This window comes from Toxorhynchites rutilus, chromosome 1, assembly GCF_029784135.1.
Source record: "Toxorhynchites rutilus septentrionalis strain SRP chromosome 1, ASM2978413v1, whole genome shotgun sequence".
NCBI classification, from domain to species: Eukaryota; Metazoa; Arthropoda; class Insecta; order Diptera; family Culicidae; genus Toxorhynchites; species Toxorhynchites rutilus.
Genome location: NC_073744.1, coordinates 55,970,942 through 55,991,809, shown reverse-complemented (window position 1 = coordinate 55,991,809; position 20,868 = coordinate 55,970,942). Strand labels below are relative to the sequence as shown.

At 36.0% G+C, this 20,868-nt stretch overlaps 1 protein-coding gene across 1 annotated transcript; it reads right to left on the bottom strand.

Moving 5' to 3' along the window:
* Positions 1 to 713: 713 nt before the first annotated feature.
* LOC129761798 (chorion peroxidase-like) lies at positions 714 to 20,167 on the bottom strand. Its single transcript, XM_055759570.1, is given in 7 exon segments — positions 714 to 840; positions 906 to 1,222; positions 1,284 to 1,584; positions 1,644 to 1,778; positions 1,780 to 2,721; positions 19,089 to 19,422; positions 20,021 to 20,167. Coding segments are annotated over 7 exon segments (2,193 nt in total). The 5' UTR covers positions 20,118 to 20,167; the 3' UTR covers positions 714 to 773.
* Positions 20,168 to 20,868: the final 701 nt, after the last annotated feature.

Here is a 20,868-nt window from a genome sequence, read left to right as displayed (position 1 = left end):
CAAACCCTTTCAATGCTTGGTCAAAGAATATCCGATCTTGATGGCCTGCGTTGCTCTTTCAAGCTCCTCCTTCTTCCAACGTTGTCTGCCCATCCTCATTTTGTAATTCCGTGACATCTGGAATCAATTAGATCAAAGAAAAGCCCCAATCCTGTAGGACCAATTCACCCCACAGAAACGTGTCCATTTATTTAATTTATTGTTATCAAACTTACAGTTTCGCTGCATCAAATTGTTCCTTTTCTGTAGGCGAACAGAACTTTACTGCACAATACACGAAAAGTTTGTTTAATCAGCGGGAAAAACCTTAAAACCACAATCGGAAAACTCACATTTTTTGACAATCAAAGTGCTTGTTGTGTTCATGCTACCGTTTCCTTCCACCTGTCGAATTTTAACAAAGTTTTTTTACGTTAGTTACATACGGTTCAATAATTAAAGAAAATGACATTATAAAATATCCAAGTTGAGCCGTACTTTTTGGGATAAAGGAGTGGTCCAAATCACCCCGTATGTCCAAATCACCCCGTGTTACCCTACATAATAATGCTGAGTAGCAGGACAGGCATCACTCTCGTATTATTTTCGGCTGAAAGATGAAAAAAGATGATCTCAAACAAAAAACTCCCTTTGTTGTTGATAAAATCTCAACGGAAGATTTTCGGAGTTAATATCATCGATAAAGTCATATACATACAAGTCAAATGGTTCTTCTTTGAGCCAAAATTATTAATCAAAAACATAGTATTTAACATGCATACAACCAGTGTTTATCAATCCTTCCACCAGTTGAAACCCAACTTGGGTATTTGATCCGATAGGCACAATACTACTGGATTGCTGGAAATACAGAACAAATTAACAACTCAGCCAACCATCTCGAAACAAATTATGCCACTACTTACTCGCGATGAGGCAGAGAAAACGCATCCGGCTGAATTTCAAACGATTCCTTGTCGTTAGCATTGGCGCACAGCACCGAAGCCAGCGTGACTTTCTGCACTTCCTCCAGCTGGGGCATACTGAAATGACCTGGGTTGGCCGACGGTCCGTTACTGTAGAAATATCGATCCCCTCCCTTCAACCTCCCGAACTGGTCAGCGATTATCTCTGCAAACGTTCCCCCAACGATTCCTCCCTGGACAGGTGACTCGAGGATTCCTCCCACGTATAAATCGACGTCATCTGGCGATGGGTATAGCTGGGCGAGTTTCGTACCAAGCTTCAATAGAAGATCGTTACCAATTACTATACATCTGAAAACGATATCAGTTTTATCGTACCACCGGACCAAATTCCCAGAAATTCTTCTTCATCTGGTTGCCATTCAGCTGCAAATAGTGGTTGTAAGGTTGAACCGCGTGGTCCCGTCCACGTTGGATGTTAATTGACACCAAGTCTTGTCCGAACGGTTGTCCTTCTTTGGGGTTCAGGAAATTGGTCACGCTACTACTGAACATGTCATCTATATTCTGCATTGGTTGCAGAGATATTCCGTGGAACAGTTCGTCAAAGAACGTTGGTGATCGAAGTGCCGTTGGATCGAAAAAGGTCTCATGTGTTTCCACCATACCGCTGGAAAATCTGCAATGTGACTACAATCAATAACTTTGGTATCTTTTCCTAGGTAAAGCCAAGCATACACTAGTTGGCTAGGAACAGTTGAGTGACCAAACCGAAAGGCAGCCGAGGTGAATTCGCTCGTCACTGATGGGTTTATCTGAGGATCATAAAAATCACTATAGCCTATGGAACAGTGCAAACCATATTTGTCCATCAAACACTTTCGGTAAATACTCGTTGAAAACGATATGTTGCAATTCGGCGATAACTATTCGTCGTGCTTCCTGGAATATCGTTTCATCATTCCAGTGAGGGTTCAAACTCTGCAAAATATCAGCAATACGGTTGTGCTCCCGTAAGAATAAAGTATGAAGTGCGGTTAGCGTTACTATCTGGTTCACTCGGCTATCGCCAACCTCAAAACACATTTCCGCTTTACCGGCGCACACTCCTTCTCTCTTTGCAAGTGGCGGCAATTCATTGCTAACGATGTGAGCATGTTTCAATGACTTAAGTCGGCCACCATGGTGAGTCCTGAGCTCATGAGCTTTTCTAGTCGAACTCCCATAGATTCCGGATCCGTCGATGAAGTGTGTAATAGCAGATATTTGCCGACCATGCCCGATCGGACAGTCCCGCTTGGAAGCAATCCCCGTTCGCACAAAATCCAAACAGGTTACACCGAATTGGGCGTAAAACGGATCATCGTGCGGCACCTCAATTGGGAAACAAGCCCGATGCTGATTGGGTAACTTGTGACTCCCGTCCGCATGGCAGCACCTCACCTCGGTGGAGAATGGTTTATTTTTGGTGATATCATGTACCACAAACTGACCGAATTGCATCATTAAAACGTTATACTTCCCATGGGGAACGTACAGGTCCGGGAACAGTAGCGTCGAAATACTCCGAGCACTTGGCAGAGGCAGACCCGTTGTTGATTGAACTCTTGGTGACCAGACATGGTTCTCGTACGCGGGTGGTAGAATGCGTTCCATGGGATAACCCGCCGAACCCCAGAGTGATTTTCCAGGGTCAATGTTGTTGCAGCGGCCATCATACCGGCGATAGCGTGGGTGCTTGTTTTTGCATCCCAATCCAACGATACATCGCTTTGTGCGGATGTGCGCTTTCTGTGTTGTCAATGTCGCGTTCAAGCTGTCAATAAATGCAAATGTTCGCATGTGATTATTGTAACAGTTCGGCTGAAAAGGTTAATAAGGTTGACGTCTAGACGGCGCCTCTTGCAAAAATCTACTTGACTATCACATCTTTCAATGGATACGTGTCAAAATTTGACAGCAATCGGTCGATTGGCTCGTGAATTACAGCATTGAGAGTGAAGCAACTTTTGTTATTGTGAAAAAAATGGAAAAATCACAAATCAATGAAAACGATGGCAAAATTGCATGAATTGGGCTTCGGATTGCTTCCGCATCCACCATATTCTCCAGATCTGGCCCCCAGCGACTATTTCCTGTTCGCAGACTTGACGAGAAAGCTCGCTGGCAAGAAATTGAGGACCGATGATGAAGTGATTAGCGAAACTGAGGTCTTTTGAGGAAAACCGAAAGAGTACTATGAAAATGGTATCGAAAAGTTGCAAGATCGCTATAATGAAGCTGTATGAATGAAGCGGATCGTGACGACCACGCTAGGTTTATTTAAAAGAGGATCATGGTGACCACGCTGGTATAAATTGAAAGCGGATCGTGACAACCGCAAATTTAAGATCAGACATGCTACAGCGCATTATTTAAAAAAAAAGCGGTGAAATTTCGAACAAAACTGGTGACCCAGTCATACCACAGATTCTACGCCAGAAGACGCTACAGATCGCTCATTAGAACCAACCAAATACGGCCATGTTTATAACGTGTATGGTGGCCTGATATGTCAAAGGATGCAGAGGCATGGGTGACCTCATGTGCGGTTTGTGCAACCAGCGGAAACAATCATTTTAAGTTTCAACAGGCCCCTACCTTGTAAAGAAGACGAACATATACAGTAATGTCGTGAGAGCGGTATCGATACCATTGTATTCCCAGCAAAATGGTCTGGGTGAGAACTGTATAGAACTGGTTAGTGAAGCAATAGTATCAACAGCCTCAACTGGGACAAACAATAGAAAGGAATCGATAGTAGAATCGCAGTTAGAGAATTACGTTAGTGTTATGGTAGCAGAAGAAGTAATTGGGTGATAATATAATGCTGCTTAATAAGAGAGCAGCATAAAATGTTGGGGAAAATTATTCCTTCATTTATTCCTCAGATTTGTTTTTTTAGAGAAGGGAGAGGATTTGTGGACTCCTGAATGCATATTGACAGCACTGCCAGCTACAACTGTCTCGCCATACTCGTTCATCCCACCATTCATGTATACCTAAGACATGACGTGACAACTGGCTTCTTACTCTTCTTTCTGCATTTTCGTCGACCAAGTGCTAGATAACAGGGAAGCGAGATGTGAAGGTTGCCAATTGTTATAAAATTTCGGAAAACTATTTTCCCATGGAAAACATGTGTTCTTCGTATCATGTTTTTTTCTGTGCTGCACCATTTTTTTGTGTTAATTTTTCAACCGAATATCACATATTTTAAACAAAAAGTATTTTCCTGTTATTTTGGTATGCAAAAAAATTAAACGTCAAGAGATAAATAAATTTTTTTTTATCTTTATTTTAGTGACTTTAAACACATTTGGCTGGTTCGTCACATCCTCACTCTGCTTCCATTTTTGGAAGAATGTCGGGAGTGAGAATTGAACTCGTGACCTTTAGCGTGATAGGTATGGATGTTACCACTACGCCAGATCGCCTCCACATAAAGAAAACTTAAAAACGTAGATTTGATAGTAGGAGTATGATATGTTGAAATACATGAATTAAATTCAAAGTTAATTTTATTTATCAAGAGATTGTGGGCCTTACCGTTTACACTTTACGATGAAAACGAAATGAACGACACGCCATTAAATTTCGTTTTACAAATTAGAGAAAATGATGGGTTTTCAGGTAGAATGAACACTTTTCGAAAAGAAATTATGAATGAAAATTAACTTCTCCGTATCAAATTAGTGTTCAATGTGAGTGTAAAACCTTGCTTTCCTCATTTGGTAAAATAATCTCGTACAAAAATTGTATCTGAAGATAATTTTATATTATAATGATAAGTTTTAGTGAGAATATCGGAAAGTGTATAGAAAATAGGTCAAGTTAGAGTAAGAAAGACGTATTTCAAGTAAATAAATAACGCCAGATAAAAATTTTCATTCAGATTTTAACAATTTAAAAGTGCCTTCGGGCCGAGTAGTAAGACTCGTTAAAAACTAATTTCGTATCCAGATATCGACACCATATTGTTGTCATCGCTAATACTTTTCATTTCTTGTTCACCGTGGAGTGTATACGGGAATAAGGCCTTTTAATTCAACTTTGATATCGTTCAAACACTAACAGTACTGAAATATTGATAAAGTAATACATTCCCAACTTATAACATAGCGTTTATTCACGGACGTAAAATATACAAAGAATCCATTATAGAAATTATCGTTAAACTGAAATGTGAATGCAACTATTATTCAATTTTGAATATAGTTGGCAACACTGTGAAAATCATGGAAATCCCATTTTTGTATATTTATCTTTGTCAATTGTTTTCCTCATCAACCAATCAGAAGCCGAGTTGCAAGTGGTCCGAGTTTGACAGAAAAAGTGGTACGGAATCGGCGGAAATTTCTTGTTACAGCCATTGCAGAGGTAAGTAGAGGTGTGCAAATCAGCTCATCATGATGAACAGCTCTGATCATATCAGCTCATCTAATTGAGCTGTTCTTTATGAACAGCTCTTCAGCTCAGTTGTCAGTGCCGACTTTCAATTTGGGTCCCAAACTCGATAGCCACGAAGCCAGTTTGAAAATGTTAAAATTCAAATGAAATTTTTCACACCATATTATTAATTACTTGAAACACGTATTCCAGACTATTATTTACAACAGACTCGGCGAGTACAACATTTCCGACATTTTTACTGAGGCTTTACATTACAATAGAAAGTTTTCTTCAAAAAAAAAAAATTTTATGAGATTTTTGCACCGCCTGCAAACAAAGTGTTTTTCATTGAAATAGAATACTCATTTGATACACAAAAGTTAATTTTCATTAATAATTTCAATTTTAAAAACGTGTTCATTCTGCCTGAGAGCCAATTATTATTTTTGGCGCCCCCTAAACTGGTAAACAAAGCTCAATGCCGTCAACGCGAATATAACAGTTGAAAAGACGAGGGACAAATGAAACTAAACTGATGTCTTAACACGAAGAGCGAGAGACGGTCAGTTCATTTGAATCTTACAGCTCACACACTCTTTTCAATTCTACAGCTCTTTTCTCTCCTTCATCATCATCAAAGTGAGCTGAAGAGCTGTTTGATTTTTTTTGCGAGCTGTTCCGCGTCAACTCACTTCAAAGAGTCGATTCTTCGGAACAGCTCATGAGCGGATGGCACATTTCTAGAGGTAAGATGTTTTTGCGAGTCCAGGGGCAAAGAAACATTCCCACGGGGCCCGGTTAATATCTACATTGGCCTTGCTAGATACTAAACCTTCATTAGAAGACGACGATTGGAAACCATTGAGCAGATTGTTAACCTGCTGAAGGTTTGTAATCAGGTAACCGCGAAAGTTTCAAGCGATAAAAAATGTTTCTTTGTCGAAGAGTGCCCTACTTTCGAAAATATTGGAAAAAAGTTCATTAGCATGCGGCTCCTCCAAATCTTCCAATTGCTATAAAACATTGTCTGATGAGCTGATGAATGAGTTAGCGAAACGTTTCATTGCTTGGGAATCGAAGGGAGCATGTGTTGCAGTCGGTGATTCTTGCTCCACGATTCAAACGGTAAGAATTCGATGATGAAGGCCTATTCAGATCAACATATCAAGCAATAACGAGAAAAATTCGGAACGTATCCATTGCTTCTGTCACAGTACCGAGTACAGAGAATGCGGGAGAATGTCCAACCACTGGGAATTCCACGTTATGGGAAGAATTCGACAATGCAGTCAGCAAGCTCCGAGCAAAACAGGACCATTTAGTTATAGAGCTGCTGAACCGCTTTTTCCGAGAACTCATGATCCATTGGTATGATGGGAAGGGAGAAAATATACATATCCCAATTTGTACGCACTACTGAGGAAAAGATTATGTATAACGGCAACGTCTGTTCCATGTGAAAGAATTTTTTCGGAGGCAGGGAATATTTGTTCTGAAAAACGGAATAGACTGACTACTAATGTTTATAAACCGTAATTATTAATCTTTTTAAATTTAATTTTATTTTTCAAATTAATATATGGTCGGTGTTGAGTCGAACCCGGACCATGTGGCATTTTCATGATTTTGAGAAAAATGAGCCTGAAGTTTGGTGCTATTAAGGCATTGAGCATTCGAAATAATTTTGATACGTTATTTATGTTGTACACGTGATTTTTCAAATCTTATTAATTTGATATATAGCTTACGAAATGCTTAACCTAATGGAATCAACAATTAAAAATTTTCAAAGATTTCGAATGCTTATAACTCGAACATTTCTCAATTGATCGGAAATGAATAAAATGTTATTTTTCATTAGATAAACAATTGAACAACTGTGAAATGTAAAGCGTTATCTAAACGTCCTACCTGTCACGTTCTGATTAGTCCGATTTACGGTTTTCCAAACACAGACTTCAAAATCAATGTACCTGGGGGAATCCGCTGTGCAAATACATGTGAGTTGGGAATGGGGTTTTTGTTCCCATTGAGTTTCTATGTTCGCTAACACAGCCATCAAAATCCATGTGCCTTACATTACAAGGCGTTTGTTCAAATGTTTTACTTACACAGCAAATATGTTGAATTCAATAATTTATTTATGAATCAATAATTTAATCAATACAAACACATGATTACTAAGCCAACGATAGTCCTCCTTTTTCCTTTTCTTTCTTTTTTTCCTAATTCAACGAATAATGGTTAGGCCCTTTTTCTTTATAATATGTGCCTTATTAAGAAAAAGGGCCTAACCATTATTCGAAAAATTCCAGGAAAAATATGTATCGAAGGACAATGGAGTATGTAATCATGCTTTGCATGCATAATAGATACAAATTTCCATATATTCTGTGGGGCTGTCCACATACCACGTGGTCAACTTCAGGGCGGGGGGTAGGGGTTACGAAATCGTCCACCCTTGTCCACGGTGAGGGGTGAGGGGGTTTTGATAATGTCCACGTGGACACGTTAAGTATTTTTTAAAGTAAAACATTCAAGTCAAAATTGAATGAGATCTGTTTTGTATTTACACGATTTTTTGAACTTCACGCCCGCCCTGAGTGCTCAGTATTCATCAATTAAAATACTGAACTGCCTGAGAGTGCTGCTCGGTCAAACATCCATATTTTTTCATATAACTGAACCTCTTTCTTGAAATGTATATTCTGAAGGTAACGCACATGAACTTGGATCCATCATTTTATTCCAATCGGTAATAGAAACCCATTAAATCCGTCAGGATAAAGACACCCAATAACACAAAAATGTTGAATTTTTTGTAGTATTAAAAATCATGACTTAAGTGCGGATTGAATTCAGCTTTGCTCTTGATGACAAAACTGTTTGGTTTTTTTTTCGAGAATTCTCAAGGATTTCTGAACATTGAAACGAACAACAAATTCTTCCATGAGTGTACGGGCCGTATCTCTGGAGACTTCTATTTCTTGATGTTGTTCTTCATTGATGTCTGGTAATTTTTGTAATACGCTTCTTTTGAGTTGTCTGGAAAGTTCATGCTGCTACTGCTGATTAATTAAAAGAAAATATTAATCTTTGATGCACATGAATTAGTAGATTCGCTACAGATGTCGAAAATCACGAAACATCATGAAAAACATGCATGCAACATGCAAACATGCAACAATGCATGGACTACATATTAACCCAATCCGATAGGATTTGACTCGATCAGATTAAGGGGAATAGAGACACGAATTTCGGACGTTTCTTCGAGCTTCAGAATTAGAGAAATATGAAGGGAAAAAATTGATTCCTTTTCAAATTTCTAGACTAGAATTCCCTCTTAAAGAACGCAACGTTGTGCTAATTTCAAATCCGACCAGATTCCGAAATAAGTATTTATTTTACCGAAAAATACTTGAAGGGACTTATATCTCATACAGCGATTCGTTTCATAAACGCGACGAAAATACATGTTTGTAGCGAATTGTAAAGGGCAAATCATTCACAAGAACGTTGAGTTAAAAAAAATCTAAGCAAGTAAATGGAACCCCGAAGCAGGTTTTCGCTCGAAGAAAGTTATGGCTGGATCTGGTAGGACTGGAGAAAATCTGTATCATGAGCTTCTACCAAGCTAAGTGGTGCGGACTCAATCCACTTCATTTTCAAGCAAATTCATGGATTTTTTCAAGCGGTTTCTTGCAATAAATTCTCAGACCACCAGAGATGCCAGATTAACAGATATGTTTGTAAATTTACAGACATATCTGTAAAATACTTTTTATTTTTGTTGCAGACTTTTTGGATATAACAATATTTCACAGGTTTTTGAAAAATGAGAGGCTCTGTTTATCACATCAAAGATATTTGACTCATCGTATTGCATTTTTCCATAGTTTTATTACATAAATGGTTTTTATATTTAGTTTATATCAATACACATGAAGTTATACCTATTTTTTGAGTAATTAATTAACACTTCATCATCCGGCGTAAGCACAGTGATAACGTGCGCAAAATAGGTCGCATTGCAGTGATCTCGTGAGCATAGTATCGCTCAGTGACCGACGACGGTACTTCAGTATCTTTTGCATTCTCTTGGTGTTTTGTTTGGTAACAATAATTTGTATACGTCAACGTTTTTCATGATTTCATAAGTACTTTTGCCCTGAAATCATTGCAGACGAAACAGACAATACGATTCTTCACGATAAATGAAAAATTGCATTAAATGTATCTATACTATACTTCAAAATTTCATGACAGTGAGGCAACAGAGTAGAGAACTTATGAGAATTATCGATGAGATTGGTGAAACTTAACAGATTGTAACTACCCGAGAATATCAAGAACAACCGGCGACAAACCAAGTAAACCGAATTAGCGCTGTTGCCACCAAGCGAATCATTTTTCAGCAAACGTACGGTGCAACATGTGCGTCACTAATTTCCTTAAAAATGATGATCTTTTGAGCAAACGATAATGAGTTGATTCTCAAAGCCCTAACTGGACATCTTTGAATAATATTAAGATTGACTACATCCGAGCAATAACGGAGACCGTTTCATCCCAGTCTTTGAGAATCCCTTCAACCTCGCACTGTTAGCCTATATTCTGGAAAATGAATTCCCATATGACTGAAAATTACATCATGATAAGCGTTTTTAGTCAATTCGATATTTGCGCTAGAGAAGTTGATCTTTGTTCGAAAGTGGAAATGGATTTTCAGGAAAAAACAACGCATTCTTATATCTTTTATCTATCTATATGAATAAAAATGGAAGGCCAAATGTGTTGCTAATCCCAAAATGTGATGAAGGAAAGGTCCCTTTTGAGCTGTCTTCATTTTATTGTATTTGTGGTATTCTGCCCATAGAACAATGTTATAATGAGAAAAAGTTTAGAAATTCGTTCTATAGAATTCTATAGCGCGGTACGAAGTTCTATAGCGCGGTACGAAGTTCGCCGGGTCAGCTAGTATATGTATATAGTTATTTACATTTAATGCGACATGCCGAGGAACCACTCAGTGTCGCATTGGAGGCGATTTTGACCTGTAATTGGACATTTTCGATGAGAGTGATACAGTGTCGACGCCTGGTTGGGACTTTCAATGTGGGACCATAATTTGGGCCCCGAACTTGTCTCCATGTCCAACTAGAGGTAAAAATGTCCAACGTGTTGCATTACAGGTCTGTCCAATTTGGTAAATGTCGCATTAAATGTAAACTACTGTATATACAGCCATTTTATGCCAATAAAGTGGTTCTCAAGAGAAAAATGATTTTTCGGACCACCGGTTAACTTTAAAAAATCATATCTCAAAAACGAAAAAAATAGCATCTCTGAAATCGAGATATGTTATGTATAATATCCTCAGCTTTCAAGAAAAGTATAAAAAATATATAGTGCCCTCTAGTCCAAAGCCGTGAAAATAATTTAAAAAAAACTACAATCGATAATTACGGAAACAAAATCCATTTTTTTTCCTTGCAAACTCGATACATTATATTTTAATGAAAAGCTAGCTCATTGGTTTCAATTAGATATGTCGATAATTTAAATCAGTTCAGTGATTCAAAAGTTATGAATTTTTGAAAAAGTCAGTTTTGGGAATAATGATTTTTCGGACCACCCTAAAATGGAAATGGTCATCCTAACAAAAAAATAAAAAAAGGGTCTAATGTTTTGCGACAAGGAACAAAACTACTACTTTTCATCGAAATCTGAGAACCACTATGGAATGGCTGTATATGATGTAGATGGTGACCGGAATAAATCGCCACAGTAAACAACTGCAACAGAAACAACCGCTTAGAAAAAGTGTAGTAGGCTAGAAATATTTGGCGCGGGAAAAACATCATGTGCCTCACATTTCTATTATAAATTTATTCTCTTGTTCTCGTTTTTCGAAATTTATTCTGAGGACAATGTAATGGGGACGAAGTCCCCATTTGGCGAGGATAAGGAATCGAGGCGGCCCATGCCGCCAAGATGACGCAATCCGAGTCCACCGCCGACCCGCCGTCGGAAGCGGCGGTGTCTCGCACGCAAACCTGGGATCCACTGATTGCCCGGTTAGTTTGAAACATAGGATACGATCCTTTAGCAATGTCCGACCGAGCTCTAGCGAGCGTCGGACGGTATACGTCTGCCCGGGGCGTTACGTTTGCCTGGGGCGATACGTTTGCCCGGTTAATTCTTGTTTTGAAATACAATACCGCGCCACAATATTTATAGCCTACTACACATTTTATAAGCGGTGGTTTCTGTTGCAGTCGTTTTCTGTGGCGATTTATTCCGGGAACCGATGTAGATGTACATATACAACATATACAATAATATACAAAAGACAATCTTACGTGCATCGTGATGTACAAAGTATCAATGAATCTGGAAAAATTAACGTTAAAAGACATTTCTACAGATCCGCACACTTTTACAGATATTTCCACATTTTTGACAGACTTTCACATATTTATACAGACTTTTTAAAAATCATCTGGCAACTCTTCGTTCCACTTTTTGACGTAGGACTACGTCTTTCATTTCTATACCGGGGTGTAAAATCAAAGTTTCGAAAACGAAAGCGTTACGCCGGAGACCGAGATTTTGAGCGTTAATAGCTCCTAAACAACTGAACGAAATGGTATGATAAACACTTCATTCGAAAGATAAAATGTCTACGCGTTATATACTTGTTACTTTTTGATCCAAAAACTTGTTTCAATAGTCTTAAAATTGCTTTCAAAACAGGCTATTGAAATCACTAATCGGTATATAAGCGAGCGACGCTCGGAAATCCACTCAGTTCTAATTGAACAGCGATTGGAGCATGTTGTCGCTGTTGCGGTGAAGCTCTTTATTTATCATGAAAGCGCGGATGAACGGTGTCACCAAGAGCCTGTTTGTGCACCCTAGGCCAGAAGGGAATCTATCAGGAGGAGAGTGATGCCACAAACGGTTCCCTGGGAAGACATCGCTACACACGCATACACGCGCGGCTATTAACAGGTGGTTATCGAGTTGGCATTAACCACTGGTGGGCTTCCAGTATCGAGGAAAATGTGGAAATATCTAATCGTTACTGAAAATAATCTGCCAGTTCCTCTGGGAATTTTCAAAATATATTCATGTGAAAGAGTTTAATTGAATGTTTTCTATCCATGTTACACTGTGACCAAATATGTTTCAATCAAGTGCTATTAACAGGTGGTTATCGAGTTGGCATTAACCACTGGTGGGCTTCCAGTATCGAGGAAAATGTGGAAATATCTAATCGTTACTGAAAATAATCTGCCAGTTCCTTTGGGAATTTTCAAAATATATTCATGTGAAAGAGTTTAATTGAATGTTTTCTATCCATGTAACACTGTGACCAAATATGTTTCAATCAAGTGCTATTAACAGGTGGTAATCGAGTTGGCATTAACCACTGGTGGGCTTCCAGTATCGAGGAAAATGTGGAAATAACTAATCGTTACTGAAAATAATCTGCCAGTTCCTCTGGGAATTTTCAAAATATATTCATGTGAAAGAGTTTAATTGAATGTTTTCTATCCATGTAACACTGTGACCAAATACATTTGGTTTTGTGGTTTTTCAATCAATCGCAATTAACAGGATAGCTTCAGAAGATTATTCTTCCCCATCAGTAGGATATTTCCGTACCCAATATTGTATGCGCCCGCAATCGATTATTGCTCAGTCGCCGAAAGTTCCGAGCTCAGAGAGTTCATTCCCCTCTAGTTTGCCTTCCAAATTGCCATCGTAAACCACACCTTCTCTCGATTCAATCACACACAAAAAGCATACTTAAGCGATATTCTGGTGGTGAGACACATTCATTTTTCGAGAGGACATCGACAAGACAACATCGTTGCCTAACGTGCTGGAGGAGGTGGACGGCGAAGGATCGACACATACACGCGCAGGATGCCGTTCAGCATCTTGATAGTTCCGGAAAGATCTAATCATTGCTGGAAAATAATCTGCCAGTTCCTCTGGGAATTTAAAAATACATTCATGTGAAAGAGTTTATTTGAATGTTTTCTATCCATGTAACACTGTGACCAAAAATTTTCAATCAAGTACTATTAACAGATGGTTATCGAGTTAGTATTAACCACTGGTTGGCTTCCAGTATCGAGGAAAATGTGGAAATATCTAATCGTTGCTGGAAAATAATCTGCCAGTTCCCCTTGGAATTAAAAATTACATTCAAGCGAAAGAGTTTATTTTAATATTTTCTATCCATAAAATATCCATATAATACATTTGGGTTTGTGATTTGTCAATCAAGTACAGTTGGCAGGTTAGCTTCTGAAGATTATTCTTCAGAACAAGGTTTCGTATCCTATATTGGATGCATAAAACCTTGTGCCTCCAACGTAACGCTCTCGTTTTCGAAGTCCCCCAAATATTCATTTATTCATTCATTCAGAATGGATTTAGATTCAACTTCAAACAAATGATCTCTAAATCAACGATAGTCCTACGTCACCCTTGCGGTTATACCATAGATATAACCCACTTCCTGTTTTATCGAATGTTTTCAAATCGCAGGAGTAAACATTTACGTGACTGTGACTTCGTTTGTTGTTATATAGTTCGGAAAAATATTATATCAGGGAAAGTGAACATTAAAAATTCGTTGCTCAGTGAAAGGCTGCCCGAATACGAGTGAAAATGTTCGCGTAAGCTTTTATCGTATACCCTCAGAAACGTACAGACGCGCTGGGTCGATTTTTGCGGAGACGAAAAACTAGTTCCGAATAAGGGTTCGCGTATCGGTGGAGTAAGTACGATGTTTGAATTATTGAAAACCAAAAGTGTATCAAAATTTTCATACACATTTTTATTTTTATAGCGTCCTCATTGTGGACTGTAAAAACTGCTATTTAATCCCGCTGCGTGATACCAAAGCAGCCTTTATGCGGCTTGCCCAGCGAGAGAAACCAAATTCCCCCCGTGTATTTTACTTAATACTATAGAAATATACATGAAATTATACAGAGTTATAAATTATACAAGCACTTAAATTTCTTCTGAAATTCTGCTTCAAATTTGCTGCTGTTGCGTACACTCTGCTGTCTTAAATCGAACTGGTGTGCTGTCCTTGTACAGCAAAAACTATCATCCAATCCGTTGGCGGAGCATATTCGATTCTATTTGCAGAAGAGCTGTGGATTGCACTTTAGGGTCTGGCGTCGAGGGATTGCATCGCATTCATCTGTTCTCTCTTCAGTGCGCTTGCGACTATACAATTTTGATAGAAATACATCGTTACATTTCAACCGGAAAAGAAGCCTCGTGAGAAACCGTTATGCCTTCTCCACAATTAAGCCGGTAGTTGACTTAGAAGATTACGTTCAACATCAACACGAAGCGCAGATTGCTTTACCGTTATATTCATCACCAGCACTAGCGGAGCACAATTACGCGGGTTTCATCCGGCCAGCTTCACTAGCAAAACTGTTTTCGCCGACGTTAGCAAAAAACGTCTCCTAAACATTTCACTTTTGCTATGTATGTACATATCAAAATTCGCCAATGTCGAATTTCGCTCCCACATTAAAATCTTGGAGTGAACTAAGCGTTATTCGTAGTTTGTTGATATTCTGTCAGGTTCTGATACCTTGCAATATGAGATGCTCTTTCAGAGATTTCTGTCAATTAAACAATTGACAGAAAAATTAAGTTCGTTAATTTTATAAGTTTAATAATTTTTGCCTTTGATAGCAATACCTTTTTTATAGTGTTGATTATCATAAGAAAAATAACACTCCTAATCGTTGGATCTCTTTTGACATTTCAATTGGATCTTTTTTGACAGCCGTTTTGATTCAGTCCGCACTACCTAGCTACCAAGCAACTAGTTTCGATGAATTCCAGCAAGTACTCACCAGATATTGCATCTTCAGATTATTAATTGTTAAGATTCTTGTAAGAACTTACGGCATAGTATAAGTTCTGAGAGGATGAAATGCTCAAGTTGCATGAAGGATGCTGAAATATTCAGGAAAAACCGGTATATCCATGATCGAAAAGATGTATGTCTACAGGAACATTCTTTTGGTTTTTTCCTTAGAATCGACACGAATTTTTTAGGATAACATTTAGCATGATTTAACAATTAAGGGTTGTAAGTCAACGGAATTATCAATCACGACGATACTGCAGATGTTTTGTCTTTACTAGGTTCATTAGAGCCATCAGGCACTACCGAACCTGTAAAAACGAAATTCATCATTGATGTTTAGCTTTAATAAAAATAATAGAGAATAAATTCACAATCGATATTTCAAAATAGAAATTCGGAAGAAAGTAATGAGCTCCCGGACAATGTTGAAAAAAATCGAATATTTCAAGACAAATCGTTACCATTGGTAAGGCTATAATTTTTATCAATAAAAATATGGAATAGAAAACAGAAATAAACTTGAAATGAAATTTCAGCGAACAAAATAGAATTTCTTGATTTTTTCCTCAAAACCGGAGGAATGTCCACGTGGACAATAGGGGGAGGGACATAAGGAATGTCCACGCTTGTCCACGGAGGGGAGGGGGGTGTCTAAAATCATGCTCTTTCTGTCCACGTGGTATGTGGACAGCCCCTGTTGAGGACTAACCTAGGCCTACTATTTTTATCTGCGTAACAGTATTTGTGATACGCTGTACGTATTTGTGTACCAAATAACGTCAATAAAAAAAATACTGCACAACTTCACCAATATCCATACTAATATTAACATTTCAACAAAATATGTTTTTAACAACGAAGAAAAGAGCGATACACGGTAAGAATGAGAATAAGAATAAGAATAAGAATAAGAATAAGAATAAGAATAAGAATAAGAATAAGAATAAGAATAAGAATAAGAATAAGAATAAGAATAAGAATAAGAATAAGAATAAGAATAAGAATAAGAATAAGAATAAGAATAAGAATAAGAATAAGAATAAGAATAAGAATAAGAATAAGAATAAGAATAAGAATAAGAATAAGAATAAGAATAAGAATAAGAATAAGAATAAGAATAAGAATAAGAATAAGAATAAGAATAAGAATAAGAATAAGAATAAGAATAAGAATAAGAATAAGAATAAGAATAAGAATAAGAATAAGAATAAGAATAAGAATAAGAATAAGAATAAGAATAAGAATAAGAATAAGAATAAGAATAAGAATAAGAATAAGAATAAGAATAAGAATAAGAATAAGAATAAGAATAAGAATAAGAATAAGAATAAGAATAAGAATAAGAATAAGAATAAGAATAAGAATAAGAATAAGAATAAGAATAAGAATAAGAATAAGAATAAGAATAAGAATAAGAATAAGAATAAGAATAAGAATAAGAATAAGAATAAGAATAAGAATAAGAATAAGAATAAGAATAAGAATAAGAATAAGAATAAGAATAAGAATAAGAATAAGAATAAGAATAAGAATAAGAATAAGAATAAGAATAAGAATAAGAATAAGAATAAGAATAAGAATAAGAATAAGAATAAGAATAAGAATAAGAATAAGAATAAGAATAAGAATAAGAATAAGAATAAGAATAAGAATAAGAATAAGAATAAGAATAAGAATAAGAATAAGAATAAGAATAAGAATAAGAATAAGAATAAGAATAAGAATAAGAATAAGAATAAGAATAAGAATAAGAATAAGAATAAGAATAAGAATAAGAATAAGAATAAGAATAAGAATAAGAATAAGAATAAGAATAAGAATAAGAATAAGAATAAGAATAAGAATAAGAATAAGAATAAGAATAAGAATAAGAATAAGAATAAGAATAAGAATAAGAATAAGAATAAGAATAAGAATAAGAATAAGAATAAGAATAAGAATAAGAATAAGAATAAGAATAAGAATAAGAATAAGAATAAGAATAAGAATAAGAATAAGAATAAGAATAAGAATAAGAATAAGAATAAGAATAAGAATAAGAATAAGAATAAGAATAAGAATAAGAATAAGAATAAGAATAAGAATAAGAATAAGAATAAGAATAAGAATAAGAATAAGAATAAGAATAAGAATAAGAATAAGAATAAGAATAAGAATAAGAATAAGAATAAGAATAAGAATAAGAATAAGAATAAGAATAAGAATAAGAATAAGAATAAGAATAAGAATAAGAATAAGAATAAGAATAAGAATAAGAATAAGAATAAGAATAAGAATAAGAATAAGAATAAGAATAAGAATAAGAATAAGAATAAGAATAAGAATAAGAATAAGAATAAGAATAAGAATAAGAATAAGAATAAGAATAAGAATAAGAATAAGAATAAGAATAAGAATAAGAATAAGAATAAGAATAAGAATAAGAATAAGAATAAGAATAAGAATAAGAATAAGAATAAGAATAAGAATAAGAATAAGAATAAGAATAAGAATAAGAATAAGAATAAGAATAAGAATAAGAATAAGAATAAGAATAAGAATAAGAATAAGAATAAGAATAAGAATAAGAATAAGAATAAGAATAAGAATAAGAATAAGAATAAGAATAAGAATAAGAATAAGAATAAGAATAAGAATAAGAATAAGAATAAGAATAAGAATAAGAATAAGAATAAGAATAAGAATAAGAATAAGAATAAGAATAAGAATAAGAATAAGAATAAGAATAAGAATAAGAATAAGAATAAGAATAAGAATAAGAATAAGAATAAGAATAAGAATAAGAATAAGAATAAGAATAAGAATAAGAATAAGAATAAGAATAAGAATAAGAATAAGAATAAGAATAAGAATAAGAATAAGAATAAGAATAAGAATAAGAATAAGAATAAGAATAAGAATAAGAATAAGAATAAGAATAAGAATAAGAATAAGAATAAGAATAAGAATAAGAATAAGAATAAGAATAAGAATAAGAATAAGAATAAGAATAAGAATAAGAATAAGAATAAGAATAAGAATAAGAATAAGAATAAGAATAAGAATAAGAATAAGAATAAGAATAAGAAGAAGAAAGTATTACAGAACTGTCCGTATTCCCCCCACAATATGTCCATGCGAGTTATCATCGCGAAAAATTTTTTGCTTCTCGGTCTGTTTTAATTTCAGTAAAAAAAAATATTGAAAAACATTCCTATGTAAAACATTTGGCCGAATAATTCGAATGACAGTTTATTGAATCGCAAGAAACTTCTATTAAGTTTAAGGAACCACGAGTTTCGGAAGACACAATTGAAGTTCTTCTCAACACGTCCGTATTCCGTCCGTATTGGAATAACTCATCTTTTTCTTCTGCTCTGTTGATTGACAGGTACTGCACTGTATGAGAAGCCATGAATAGATGAGTAGCATGATGAGTTATTCAAAAACGGACGGAATATGGACGTGTTGAGAAGAACTTCAATTGTGTCTTCTGAAACTTGTGGTTCCTTAAACTTAATAGAAGTTTCTTGCAATTCAATAAACTGTCATTCGAATTATTCGGCCAAATGTTTTACATAGGAATGTTTTTCAATGTTTTTTTTACTGAAATTAAAACATATAAATTCAAAAACTCATTTAGCAAAGTTATAAACACCACAACGACAGAAAATTGTTAGAAAAATAGTTCGATGATATTTGTGAGATAAAATTCAACTCTAGGGTAAACTATCGTTTGCAGAAGATTATCCACCTACATAACGAGAAGTTGATAAAGCTAATTTTCTGCGAACAGTGAAAAAGCAATAAAATTAAGCCGCCTCGTTCATCGATTGGATTCTAATTACCCGTCCAAATGGTCGTAAGAAGGAATGGATTTCTCATAGATTTTACGACCACTCTGGCCATTGTCGTTTTCGGTTGGCCAAACTCTCCAAGCGATGCGATGTTCAACGTGCGAGGAAATATTCACGGCATCACTCATGGCGCTATTGATTTTACTATGTCTACCAAGCGGCGTCCGACAGCAGATGCCCTCGAACTTGGCGCTAATGGGGCAACGGCGGTGAGGATACATCTGGTGCTCCACTAGATTTGGCGCCATTGGCGCCCCCGAAACGGTCCAATCCATCATAGTTGTACATCTCAACGGAGGTACGCAAATTGTCCCGGTTGGGCATTCTAGAAAGGTTTTGGGAAGAAAAACGAAAATTGGATAAAATACAACCGAGAAAATATTTATTCTCCGATCGTCGGCTTTCTACGGATTATTTTCTTGGGCGGCAGACTATCATTTGAGTATTTCGTACAGAGCGTAAAAGCGTAATAAATCATGCAGTGTCAAATATATGACGTATATTGCGCAATACGTCAAAGAGGAACGAGGCTGTTTACACAGTATCAGTGCCTGGAAGCCGGGATGGCGGAATGCACTAACAGATGGGAAATTTTTGTTTTAGTATAGAAATGACACAATCGTTACGATAGAAGCGATGAAATCGGATCATCTGGATGACAATGTTTATTTTCGTTATTCTGCAAAAGATTTTCGCGGGTTGAACATTGTGGTGGACCCGGAATGAAATGCTTCTTATTTTGTGTTCTGTTCAAAAGTGTAGCAAAAATAATTTGATTTTACTGTGAAAGGCATACACAAATTTTCGTTCCTGGCGTGAGAATTTGCTTTGTCGTTTGTATCTTTCTATTCCACACCACATAATCCAGAGTAATATGATTAACTCAATCTAATTAATTTAATCAAGCAATTTTGCTCACATACCCGCTAGATCTATGCTGTTTCGCAGTTGTTCACTGAAAACAGTTTTTGTTATCAGTGCAAACACATAAAATTGACAACACAATATCCACTTCCACATTTTTCCGCCAACATCAACTTCTCATCTGAGTAATCACCATAACCTTCAAACACAGTGTTCACAGTTTTGAAACCCCTCTATTGTTATGGCGTAACAATTATTTGATGGTGAATGTGCTCATCTAGGGACAAACCAACCATGTCATGCTTGTAAATTTTCATGTTGAATCGGATTCAAAACTAAAAATAATATTGACGTGGGACTACGTCTAACCGGATTATATTGGGAGTAAAATGAAAACCTAGACACAGAGCATGCAGGAAAAAATGAATGATTTCTATTGCTTTTAACTCGCACATTTCTTTTTTTTCATAGATCGGAAAGATGTTTGCATTAATTAATAGGGAATATTTCTACGCATCTATCACAAATAATGGAATGTTATTTTTCATGACATAAACAATTGAACAACAACAACAATACAATACGTTTTGATTGGCCTGATTCATGGTTCCCCCAACATAGACTTCTAAACCGTGGAGCCTGGAGAAATCGGAATTACAAATACATGCAATTTGGGGGTATTTTTGCTCCCACCGAAATGTCTTCCCGAACACAGACTTCAAAACCGTGGAGTCTGGGGAAATCGGCATTGCAAATACTAGAGGGGAATGAAGCTTTAAGTTCAAAGCCTCTATAATACAATACACTTACTAACCAACATTGCAAATACATGCAAGTCGGGGGCATTGGTCGGATAGGTCAGATACCAGATAGTTAACGGATATCAGTTTCATTTCTAATAATAACT